Source organism: Sparus aurata, chromosome 11 (assembly GCF_900880675.1).
Source record: "Sparus aurata chromosome 11, fSpaAur1.1, whole genome shotgun sequence".
Classification (NCBI taxonomy): domain Eukaryota; kingdom Metazoa; phylum Chordata; class Actinopteri; order Spariformes; family Sparidae; genus Sparus; species Sparus aurata.
The window spans coordinates 6,878,571-6,891,447 of NC_044197.1; the positions used below are offsets into that span (position 1 = coordinate 6,878,571).

General features: G+C 40.8%; 1 protein-coding gene across 1 annotated transcript; it reads left to right on the top strand.

The window, feature by feature from the left end:
* Positions 1–10: 10 nt before the first annotated feature.
* On the top strand, positions 11–10,849 carry chd1l (chromodomain helicase DNA binding protein 1-like). Its single transcript, XM_030432176.1, has 25 exons — positions 11–216; positions 445–557; positions 1,599–1,705; positions 1,810–1,921; positions 2,008–2,039; positions 2,145–2,226; positions 2,327–2,489; positions 2,776–2,931; positions 3,467–3,553; positions 3,680–3,776; positions 3,912–3,985; positions 4,102–4,212; positions 4,898–5,012; positions 5,804–5,957; positions 6,107–6,293; positions 6,478–6,623; positions 7,363–7,526; positions 7,607–7,803; positions 7,920–8,018; positions 8,134–8,204; positions 8,426–8,540; positions 9,494–9,602; positions 9,698–9,955; positions 10,249–10,330; positions 10,552–10,849. The coding sequence occupies exons 1-25, from the start codon at positions 123–125 to the stop codon at positions 10,672–10,674; spliced, it is 3,048 nt and encodes a 1,015-aa protein (XP_030288036.1). The 5' UTR covers positions 11–122; the 3' UTR covers positions 10,675–10,849.
* Positions 10,850–12,877: the final 2,028 nt, after the last annotated feature.

Genomic DNA, 12,877 nt, shown 5'->3' on the forward strand with positions numbered 1-12,877 from the left:
CCCACGTGACCTCATCCCGGAAGTGAAGCTGGACTGGATGACAACACCGAGCGGTCACTCGTCTGAACATGTCAGTGCTGGGGCGAGTTTAGTGTACATGACAACCCTGCTGCTGCGGAAACATGTCGGACATTTTACTGAAAATAAAAAACAGCGTAGCGGAGAAGAAGAAGACGTCTGTGGGTCAGAGTGACGTACAGAAGTGGGGTTTGAGAGGTAACGGAGGCTTTTAACTGAACCAACGGAAAGTTTTTCAGTTAGCTTAAAGTTCCATTCATAGTTGAGCTAACATGAACTAGCTACCTGCTACTTTAGACAATGTTTAACTTTTTAATTAATTGTGACGGGAGTTTATCGACCCACTGTTATCAAATGATTCACCATCTTTATTTGTCCTTCCTGGTATAATTGGGTGATAAACTGTGACGCTGGCTCTGCTCGCAGGGATACAGCTGCGACCTTACCAGCTGGATGGTGTGCAGTGGTTAACTCAGTGCCTGAAGAACCAGCAGGGATGCATCCTGGGAGATGAGATGGGTTTGGGAAAAACCTGCCAGGTATGAGATCCATCAGTCTCCCTTTATAACCAGTGTTGGGCAAGTTACAGTTACAGTTACAGTAAAAAAAAAAAAAAAAAAAAAGAAAAAGCAATATATTACATATTATTAGTTACCTTCATGTTAAAGTAATAAGTTACATTACAATGTTACTGTCTGGGTAGAGTCATTTATGTGCTGCTTTTATTTCCTTTTATATAAATGCAATATCTTTATGTTTGGGCGTGTAATTTGGACAGAACAAGCGATGTTGGAGCTATTCATTGTTTTGTAATATCATGTCAACATTTATATATTTTGTTAATGTTTTGATGTGTACAAGTTAGTTAATTAGTTTGATTGCAATATTAGAAGCATTGTTTGGGTGATTTTGAATATTTGATTAGGCTTTTGTTTTGAAGGCACTGGTACAGGTGAATATATGACGAGGCAGGTGGTGGGAAAGGTTTATGGTTTTTACAAGGGTGACAGGGCAAGAGAGACGCAGACAGCATTGACAATTGTTTTCCACTCAAAAGGAAAATAAACTGCAAAACCGTACCAAAATGACTGGAAAATTGTTTTGTCACAACCCTGCTTAAGATTGACTTTTTATCTGATTTTGATTTTGTTGATAATGTTTTTTATTTGGACAAAGGGCATTATAATTTCGAACAAATCCGCCACTACAAGCGATATGACGACTTGATCACCTTTTGGCTTTGGGGCAGCTTGGGATGTTAAATGATTAATCATCAATTGGTTAATCGTCATGACGAATTTAAATCCTTAAAAATGTACTAACTGACAATCAGAGATGGGCACAAATGCTTCAAATTTATTTAATACTGATTATTTTACTGAGTTGGGTTTTGTTGGGCCAGCTGTTAAATAGTGACAGATGGAAGCTACGCAGTTGAATTATTATTATCATTTTGTATGATTAAATGACTCTGAGTTACTTTATTTGTTCCCTATTTTGCATTGAACATAAATTACATCAGTCTGTATATATCATTTAACTGTATGTCAAGAATTCATGATGATAATTTGTCCCTTCAGACGATCTCTCTGCTCGTGTACATGTCAGGAGCTCTGGGGAAGAAAGGCCCGTTCTTGGTGCTGAGCCCGCTCTCTGTCATGGAGAACTGGAGAAAGGAGCTGGAAGGGTATGATCACATTCAAATATAATCTTACATACTGTATATTCATTGTCTACCCATAAAACCGTCCATGTATAAAATCCTACACCTGTTTTTTTACGTGGTTACAGCTTTGCCCCCTCTCTGACTGTGCTGTGTTACAAGGGAGACAAAGAGAGACGGGCTGAGCTTCAGAGGGAAACGGACACGCAGGACTTTCATGTTCTGCTCACTACATATGAGGTCTGTGGATAATCTGTGAGAACAACGTGTGTAAACTTTTATCTTGGTTGAAACTGACATGTTTTTTATTATTCTGTTATTTACAGCTGTGTCTCAAAGATGTTTCATTCTTGAGGCGGTGAGTGTGTTCTCAGATTGACATTATGGATCTAATCATAAGGAGTGATCTCATAATGTTGTTAATAATGTTTCCATGTAATCAGAGAGTCACTCTGCTCCTCAGGTGGAAGTGGAAGGTGCTTGTGGTGGATGAAGCTCACAGACTAAAGAATCAGAATTCACTATTGCACAAAACCTTGACACAGGTACGGAGTTTCACCTGGTTTGAGTTGTGACATAATAGTTTCTTAATTTTTCTCACTATTAGGATTGTTTTTAACTTCCCCCCGTACTTTATTTGTGTAGTTCTCAGTTGGCTTCAGAGTCCTGCTGACAGGAACCCCCATCCAGAACAACCTGCAGGAGCTCTACTCCCTGCTGAGCTTCATTCAGCCCAGCATCTTCACACCTGATGACGTGGACAGCTTCCTAAACACTTACTCCAATGTGCAGAGTCAACCAGCTCTTGGTATGACGAGTCTCTATTTTACTAGAATGATGTAACATGATCATCACAGGACAAAAGTATGGATTACATTTAGCAGGTTAGGTTTCCAGTGACGTGTATCCAAACATGCATCCTAGTCAAGGCAATTTTGAAAGATAAGGTCCTGTCAAATATGAATATACAATTTGTGATTTATTCTAGGTATTGCACTTGTTGTGGAAAAGCCCATTAAGCAGGTCGTCATGGTAACTGCTCATTAAATGAACACGGGCACACTGAGTCCCTCGTACTGTTCCTCTGTTTCCAGCTGCTGAGCTGCAGAGTGTCCTGGAGCCCTTCCTGCTCCGTAGAGTCAAGTCGGAAGTGGCCGTAGATCTGCCGAAGAAAACAGAGCTGGTGATGTACCACGGCATGTCGGCTCTGCAGAAGAAATACTACAAAGCTGTTCTGATGAAGGATCTGGGTGAGACGTGTGCACTGTGGTCTGAAGTCCAACCCATGCTGTTTTTTTCTGTTCTGTTTTTCAGGCCTATAAAAATATTGACATATGAATAGTTTAAAAATGATGATATATACAAGTCAATACTCATTTTTTTTATATATAGAAACACTTAACATGAAAAATGATCTTTTATTTATTTCAAGAGTTGTAACCAAAATACACAAAGAATGGTACATTTTAAAGATGAACGTTTTAGCGTTGGCACAATTAGTACAGCGGTAGTCAGCGTTTTACATTCATATTTGCATAGTGATTCAAACAGTTAGATTACTTTTTGCTATTTTGTTGTATACTTAACTACAGAAGCTACCAACCATTTGGGCCAGAGAAGAAGGGATGTTTTATTATAATTTATCTTGCCATTGCTTCTCCAGTGCTCAAGTAGCTTCCCATATACTGTCAGTCTAACTCTACTATGGTGCTAAAGCTTTGCAGAATGCACTTTTCTGATGCCTAAATCATCATAAACTCACTTCTCATGGCTCTCTGCTTTCAGAGGCTTTTGGAAATGATCAGAAGACGCGGCTGCTGAACATCTTGATGAACCTCAGAAAGTGTGTTGACCACCCGTACCTGTTTGATGGTGAGATGTGCTCACTGATAAATGAAGGCTGAACAAGACTGATGTCAGTAATAGTAGATGAGATGTACATACAGGAGAAGCATACAGTACATCATACTCATAAGTTGTTCCGTGTTTGTTGTGTAGGGGTGGAACCGGAGCCTTTTGAGATGGGGGAGCATCTCATTGAAGCCAGTGGGAAACTGTGCCTTTTGGACAGCATGCTGACTTACCTTCAGAAAGGGTCTGTCAATCTACTTGTCTTTGGGCTCCACCTGGTGGCAGCTTAGGCAAATTTTGCCAGCAAATGTTTTTGAAGTCACTAACTCTTCCATAAACAGTGTCTAACTTTATTTCTCTCATTATGTTTGTGGTGAAGGGGTCATCGGGTCCTGCTGTTCTCTCAGATGACGAGGATGCTGGACATACTTCAGGATTACATGGAGTATCGAGGTAAACGGGGAGAATCTTACTCTGACTGACTTAACTGTCTGTTTCAACTCATTTAACTGTATACGTTTTTGTTTCTCTCCACAAATATAAGCACTAAATTGAGCTTTTCTAATCAGGTTATAGCTATGAACGTCTGGATGGGTCCGTCCGAGGAGAGGAACGCAATCTAGCGGTGAAGAACTTCAGCAGCAAAGACGTCTTTGTGTTTCTTCTCAGCACTAAAGCAGGTGACTGAAACCTATAACCTAAACCGTGAACAGGAAGGAAAATTGTGTTATGTGTAGGATCAAACTGAACATTATCAGGTTTCAGTAATGTTCATATTGTCCTTTTTAACGTATCAGAGATGCAGAATTTGTACAATTATTTTCTCCTATTCATCAGAAACACGTTAAGACTTTTAATTTTAGAGCCCCTTTTGTCACATAAATGGCTTATAAATGTGTGTGTGTGTGTGTGTGTGTGTGTGTGTGTGTGTGTGTGTGTGTGTGTGTGTGTGTGGTAAGAGTGATTAATTGCAACCCTCTAAATAACATTTTTGCAAGTTTGCAGATAACAGAGTAATTTGGTCCACAGTCACTGAGCTGCAATTGCAAGCGCACTCACATATCAAAATCTATGGGCGGCTTTATAGAAGTAGCTGAGAGAGGAAAGGGGGGTGATGGCACAGAGATAAGAGCTGCAGCAGGATGACACTTGTGTAAATAAGGCCAGCAGCTTGTCTTTGCGTGTTTCATACGCAGTGTGAAAGTAAGATGAGAGGAACCTAATTTCCTGTCTCAGTTTGTCACTTTTTGTGTCTAAAACTTGAAGCTGTGTAAGTAAATAAGCACGTAAATAATAAGTTTGCAAGTTCAGAGTGCAAAGTTTTCAGACATTGTGCTTCGGCTTCCTGACAAGTTGTCTTTGCAGGGGGAGTGGGCTTGAACCTAACAGCTGCTGACACGGTCATTTTCATTGACAGTGACTTCAACCCTCAAAATGACCTGCAAGCTGCTGCACGCTGCCACAGGATTGGTCAGAACAGGTGTGTGACTTATTATTCTCAGCCGCTTATTGCACCTTAATTAAAGAAGCATGCCACAACTTTACTCAGCATGGAGAATATCCTGACGATACCACTAAGAGTTCTCCACTAATCGAGCATTTCACTCCTGTAACTGTCAGAACTGTCAGTAAAAACTTGGTGCCAACATTACCCTATGCAATCAACTGCAGGCAGTTCAGTTGGGGTTTAGGGGGGTTCAACTAGTTGCAGCTAATGTATCCTTGAGCTGTTAGCCCAGAGTTCTCACGGAACTTGAAATCCTTGGAGGAAAAAAGGAGGAAAATCAATGTATTTAATTTTACTTCATCAACTTCATCGTTATTTGTAAATATGCTTATTTTGAATGTTATGCAAACATATTTCAGACACATTGGGACACTGCCAACAAAAAACTTGTAAAGTTGTGGAAATCTTTAAAAAACCCATCTGTTTGGGAACTTTAGAAGTTAATTTACCAATAATTACATTTAATTACTTGAATTGATGTCTAACACAGCACTCCAACTTTTTGGGAATCCGAGCGTAAACCGAGCGAAAGCTGTTTGAAAGAGAAGGCATTTAAAAGGCTGATACAGCGTAATGAAAGATGCTATTTAGCTGCATCAAAGGCTTTAAAGCTTAACTCAGACGCTGTATCAGGGACTAAATCACACCCCTTGCTGAACTGACATTGACCCTGCTTATTCAAATCTCTCCCAACTTAATGGAAATATGATATTAAAAAAGGTGATGAAAGCCTTTGATCTCTGATTGACTTTGACTGATTACAGGCCTGTGAAAGTAGTCCGCCTTCTGGCTAGAGACACTGTGGAGGAGATAATGTATTCCCGTGCTGTATCCAAGTTGCACCTCACCAACACTGTTATTGAGGAGGGACGCTTCTCTTTGCTGGACCAGGCTCAGTCAGCTGCTGCAGGACTGCAGGTTTGTTAACTCACTCTGAAACACAATGCCATTATCTATCTTCTCTGAATCCTGCAGACCTCAGTGTCTCACTCCACTTTTAATACAAAACCCCTCCAACCCTTTGCGATCACCGTCACCAGTCACCTCTCATGTTTCCTGCCCTACAGCTGAGTGAGATCTTAAAGTTTGGGGTGGATAAGCTTTTATCATCAGAGGAGAGCTCTGTACAGGACGTGAAACTGGAGCAGATCCTCGGTCCATCACGTGACGGTCAGTGGGTGGCTGATGAAGACTTCACCTCACTCAAAGAGGAAGTGGAGGAGGAAGAAAGCACCTCTGAATCGGACGGACAAAGTAGGTTTATATCTCAGATGGGTCATACTGGCATGCACTGGAAAAATCTCACTTTTACTTTTGGTTCTCTTTCTGTGAGAAACTTAACCACACATGAAAATACACCACAGATTTCATCTTTATCTTTCCAAACATCATGAGCACTCACTCTGCTTACTCACCCTCATGTCGTTCCATTCCTCAGACCACATGTACTGCTTTGAGGGGAAAGATTACAGTAAGGATCCCAGCACTGAAGACCAGAAGAGTTTCGACCGTTTGCTGGAGGAACAGCTGGATGAGTTCCAGAGAACTGCAGGAGAGGGACGAGCTCTACGACACAAAGCTGGAGTAAGGCTGTCTCCTTCACTCCAGAGTGACAGGAACATGTTAAATTGGGCTGACAAAGAACCATGTTGTTGTTGTTGTTGTTGTTGTTGTTTATTCAGGGTTTGTACAAAGTCTTGGATGTTTGGAAAATGTCTTGTTTTTAACCAATATGTTTTCAAGGTTGAGGGATAGGCTTACATTTAAAAACACTCATTAAAAAATGCTTGATTTTCAACATAATTGGGTGTTTCATCTACTCAGTCACTAATCTAAACCAAAAACCCTTTGATATGTAAAAACAAACTGTTGTCATGTTTGTTTGTGGTGTCCTTGAGTTGAAATTAGCATTAATGAATCATAAAGACGTATAAATCATAAAGTGTCAATACACATTAATTGCCGTGTGTTTTTGCAGATGCATTTTATAGTTACAAACCCTTGAATCTTTTAAAATAATTTAAAATACAAAAAAGTTGAATCAGTCACAGACCTTTTTTGTGTCTTCTGGCGCGTCGCCTAATGTTACCGCCACATGAGACAAACGTGCTGGAAGAAATCATTCATTCCAACCAGAGAGAGATGATCAGATTAGACATTAAAATGGTAATTAGGGTGACAATATGTTTCTATTGAACTCATTATCAAAGGTTGACTCCACCCCTCTTAATGTAATGATTGTTAGTGGAATATTCTGGAACTTTGTGTACTCTACATATTTAACTACATGACCAAGAGTGTGATTTCCTCCATGTGCTTCCAGGTTTCAGTGTCAGCGGCCCTTCAGATTCCAACCAGGAAGAGAAAACCTCTTACTGAGGCTGAGCTGGAACTGAGGCGCCAGAAGAGGGAGGAGGCTGCAGCCAAGAGAGCCAAGATGCAGGAGGACCTTAAGAAGAAGCAACAAGAGCAGAAATACAAGAAAAAGTAAAGATCTCTTAATCAGTTCTTCCTTTTTTGAACTCACAAACAGTTTTTCTTTAACTTGATATGTTTCTTTCATGCAGAATGGCGTGGTGGGAGTCATGCGGATACAGATCTCGGTGCCTGCCTTCTCTTGACAGTGAAGAAGAAGAAGAGGAGGAGGAGGATGACAGCAGTGTGTGTTCCATAGACTCTGACAGTACGGCCATCCACTATGTTCTGGGTGATGTTACTCATCCTCACACCGCTCAGGGAGATGCTATCATTGTCCACTGTGTTGGTAAGAAACATCTATTGCCTTGTCATTACCATAGCGACATGTCACTTAGTCTGATAGACTGATAAAGGGAGGGGTTCTGACTCTTTAGCACTTCTCCTACAACTGTTTGTTTGTAGATGACTCAGGCCGGTGGGGCAGGGGAGGCTTGTTTACAGCTCTGGAGGTGAGATCTGATGAACCACGAAAGCAGTATGAGCTGGCCGGCAAGATGAAAGGTATGATTAACCATGATTGCAAAGAAAATCATTGCTCATGCCTTTAAACAATTTTTTCTCTAAAGTTTGCTTGAGAATGAAGCACTATCAAGTGTGAATCTATAATTTCTTTCAGATTTGGACCTTGGAAATGTGCTTCTCTTCCCCATAGATGACAAACAGTCAAGATTAGACGGCCAGGATCAAGTAAGTTCTGTTGAAATGAAACTGCTGCCTGGAAATGCAAGCTTCTTCCGTGATATGTGTCGCTTCTTTTCAGTAGTAATGATCAGCAGTGTGATACTCTGTGTGTGGGTTTATGTGTGGCGACAGAATTGTGAAGGTGTGACTGAGTGACAGCTGATAAGACTGTGACAACAAATACGATAAAGTTTTAACCTGTTCACATCTCTTTTCTGTGAACTCAGCTGGCCCTGATAGTGGCACAGCAACGAGACAGAGCCAACAACCTGTCAGGGATCTATCTGACGGCTCTGGATGATGGTCTGAAGAAGATTTACACTGCAGCCAAAAGAAACAAGGGTACGGCGAAGCACTGAATATCAAAGTCCTTAAAGGTGCACTATGTTGTTCTTGGAACAGATTTAAATCAAAAGAGTCTTCATTGACTGATTATTTTATACCTAAACTAAACTAAATGAACAACCTCTCTAAGTTTTCATGCCAAAAAAAACTGATGTAAAAAACTTACTTTAAAGGACAACACAGTTTCATACTGTTGTACTTTCTTTATATTGGGTGGAACCTGACACCTTTCTAGCTTCAAAGTTCAAAAGCAAGCAAGCAAATAAAACTCTACAACAAATCTCTCTTTCCAGAAATCATGACGCAGTTACTTCACAGACCCTGTCATGAGCAGTTTTAGGTAAAAACATGTTTCTTTCTGCATCCACGCGGAAGACGGCTAACTAAGGTAGCTAAAACTCAGCCATGGAGGATGCCATCACTGTTTACATTCTGTGCTTTCATGTGCATGAGCCTCTCATCCATGAGTAGATGCACGCTTTCATCTGTGTGGTGATACAGAAAGAAAATAATTCCTACATAAAACTGCTCACATCAAGGCCTGTGGATTATCTAACATCTGTAAGGACAAAGAAAGGGGGGCATGATGTTTGTACTTATTGTTAGACCTGACTGACAAGATAATCTTGACGTGCTGTGTGTTATCTGGCTGCCATCACAGACAAATTCTTGTTGACAAGTTACTGGAGAACTAAACATGAGAAGAATTTGATTTCCCTTGGGTTATTCTTCACAATAGAGGACCTGATTCAAGCTTAAATTTCCTGCTTCTTTGTTTGTTCACTTTGCAGAATGTGTTGTTCACCATCCAAACCTCAAACTACAACAGCAGTGACAGCCGCTCCTCCTAAAGTTCAGCTCGAGCGGATCTTAAACATAGGAAATGCTGTTGTCATGCAAACCCTCACTGACAGTTTCTCTGAATTATCTTTGTGTTTTTCCCCACAAAGCGAGTGTACACCTTCCACGCATCGGACACTCCACCAAAGGCTTCAACTGGTACGGCACAGAGAGGCTTATCAGGAAACACCTGGCTTCCAGAGGCATTCCCACGTTCATGTATCTTTGAAAGTTGTCAGTAGATTAAATCTGAAAAGGGTGACTTTTTTTCAAAGAAAGGTTGGAGTCATTTACCTTTAACTTGCATGACACAGATACTATCACAGCAGAACAGCGAAGAAAACTGCTCTAGCTCAGACATCCACCTCTGCGACATCAACATCCTCCCCTCAACCACAGGTACATAACTCAGACAGGTCGAGTGACGACACAGAAGCAGAAACCCCCGGCCCCTCAGCTCCTCGCCAGAGCACCGGCCCTGCAGCGCTTCCAAGTTTCATGAGAGGAGTCCATGTGTTTTTCTACAACCTGCCTGCATCAGAAAGGAAGAGGCTGGCCCGCTACCTTATCACATATCCTTTCATAGAATATTGCAAACTATGGCATTGAGTTTATGTCAAAACATGTATTTCTAACATTTAGACATCTTTCCAGGTAAGGTGTTGAATCATCCACTAATGAGCATGTTTAAGCATGTGAAGAGCAACAGTTGGCATGTAATTAGCACCTGATTATAGCTTGTGAACACCCGCAGCAGTTTGTGTGGATGTGTGAAAGGATAAAGAAAAGAAAAACACAGGAAGCACAGATGTGTTATGATTGCACTATAACGTCAAAATGTCACGGCTCCTTAGCGGCAGTGCACTTATGATGGAGAAGAGGAGGAGATCATGAGTCCGGAGGTCACCCACATAGTTGCAGAGGTGGAGAACAGCATCCACACACAGGTTAGTGTCTCTCTGATCTTCTGATAGTAATCTGACCTCAGAATTACATCTAAGTTTCCATTATTATACATACTTTAAGGCGGTGACTAATTTTAGAAAGGGGCCAAAGACTTTCAAGCCCTTTATCAAAGAGCAGAGGCTGAGGAGAAAGCAAAGCCCGGAGAAACTACTCGACAACTGTATTTGATGTTTAATCGTACTGTTGTGATCTGTGTGAATAGGAGCTCCAGGATCTGGTGGATCGGTTCACTCAGGCTGTCCCGGTCCGGACAGACTGGCTAGAGTCCTGCTTCTCCAAACAGAAGAAAGTCAGCAGTGCAGTGTTCTCACATGATCTCAGATAACACAATGTTTATTTGTTTCTTAATCTTTCTTTTTTTAATGATTTTTTTATGAATCTTAAATGAACTTGGGTTGCTGCTTGCAAATGCACTACATGTCAAGTCATTTGAAAAAACCTTTGCTTAAATCGATTTATAACTGAAATAAGGAGTTAATAAAAAAAAGCACTTGTATTTACTTCTGTGTTAAAAGTTTCTTCTGTAGAAAAAAAACAGGGTTTGTGTGATGAATCAAAAACCATAAACGAAGTGTGTGTATACTTGTATTTGGTATAGAGTGAGGCTCTTAGGTTTTTAACTGCATAGTGAGGACATTCAGGATAGTGAGGACACTTATGGCTTATTCTCATAATTTCAAAGGGCTATTTGAAGGTAAAAGGTCTAATATGTAAGAATTATTGTTGAAAACATTCAAACCATAACTGAAATGATCAGTAAGTGCGAAATAATGATGTCTGTGTTTTGTATGTCAAAGAATATTAAGGACGCTAACCAGCTAGCCACATCCCCGTCCACAACTCGTGTGCCAGCAACAACACCAACACTCCTGCTGCTTGGAGCTCTTAATCTGGACTGCTAGCTGCTCAGCTAACTGAGCTAACTAGTAGACGGCAGCTTTAGTTGGCAGTAGTTAGACGTTACTGTGAAACCATATATGACCAAACTAGCTGAGATTTTCAGCCTTGTTTATCTTTTGTTTATGAATTGAGTAGTTCAAATGTAATTGTTCTTTTTGCTATTTTTAATTTTTTTCCAATTATGGGTACAGACTCTTTTCACCTCCACTTGTAATTTGACGGTAACTTATTTACCCAAAAAAGAGACAAAGTACACATAAAACACAGTTAAAGATGGGTTTGATCGCTAGCATTTTCTAATTATGATAATCGTAGATATCATGATAATATCGTTATTGTGAATTCATTTGAGTTATATCTAAGTAGTGCATAAAGTATATTAGAGATACCAAAACAGTGGCGAATCTTCAGGGCCTTCAAGGTATTCAGAGAAGGCCCTGAAATCCTCAGATGAAAAAGAAACGTATCTTATTAATTTTATAAATAGAATAATTACTCCGACTTGTTTCTGTAGTTTTCGTTGCATACACTGCACATTTGGGTGGTTTTCTGTTGGAAAAAAATTCAACCAATCAGATATTTTTCTATCGTGTCTCTGGGTAGAATATCCTCCATCCAGGGTATTCTGTTTCCCTTATAGAATGCCCTGACCATTAAACGTAATGAGAGAGTACATTTGGATTGACAATTTGATCAACCAATCATATTTGGATTAGTAGCCAATGGGCGTATTCTTTAAGACTTTCTATGGCTCCAAGGAATTCTAGAGGGCCCGCTTGCGCAGTCACGTGAGACCTAGCATAACTAGCGAGTTGTGATTGATAGCCAACGTCGAAAATGGCAACAGGTGGAGATGATATTATCACAGATTTATTGTCAGTGCCCTTTCCAAGACAACCGTTTAATGATAAGATGGACAGTGTTAAAAAAGGCCGCCCAACACCCGAACGCCTTGAGCTCAATCAACCTGCAAAAGCAGACTATGTGCGCCACTTCAGGCAGCTGGGAACGATAGACTTGGCTTACAGGCTCAGTGTGTGAAACTGATTTTTTATTGCTGGTTTTGCTAGTCTTGCATCTCGTTGAACTGGTTGTATTTTGAAGGGCCAGTTACCATAGGCACAGTTCACCACTGTACCAAATATTATGGTAACACCCCTGTGAGACTTGTCTGGCATGTCGCTTACATTGTTCAGACCAAACCCCAAATGAGGAGCTGCAAGCTTTGAAACCAGTTTTTTTACTAGGGGCCAACCCCGCAATTACAACGTCCTATGATGCACTGGGGCCCAAAAAGACTTTTTCCCACAAGCTATCATTGTGAAAGAAGTGTTTGAGCTATTCAGTCCAATAACATTTTGATAGTCTAGAAGAGCTGCACAATCAAATAAGTGTATCCTCATTCCAGTTAGTCAGGGACTAAACTGGAAGTTATCCAGCTCGGTTGTTAGAAGTCTCTAGTGTCCACGCTCTCTGGGCTGGTGATGTGGAAGATATGCGGAAGAGCCTCAGCTGGAGGTCGAGTGATTTGGGCTTCATGCACTACTGGGCAGCTTTCATTGGAATGAAAGGGGCTCTGCTTTGAGGGCTGTGTCCAGTAGTAGGTCAATAGTCTAGATGGCATGATG

Bases quoted from the DNA above. Each gene is read 5' to 3' on its own strand.
- chd1l (XM_030432176.1), top strand. From the start codon at position 123: ATGTCGGACATTTTACTGAAAATAAAAAACAGCGTAGCGGAGAAGAAG. The intron at 2,227-2,326 runs GTACGGAGTTTC...TTATTTGTGTAG, and splicing joins TGCACAAAACCTTGACACAG to TTCTCAGTTGGCTTCAGAGT. The intron at 8,019-8,133 runs GTATGATTAACC...AATTTCTTTCAG, and splicing joins GCTGGCCGGCAAGATGAAAG to ATTTGGACCTTGGAAATGTG.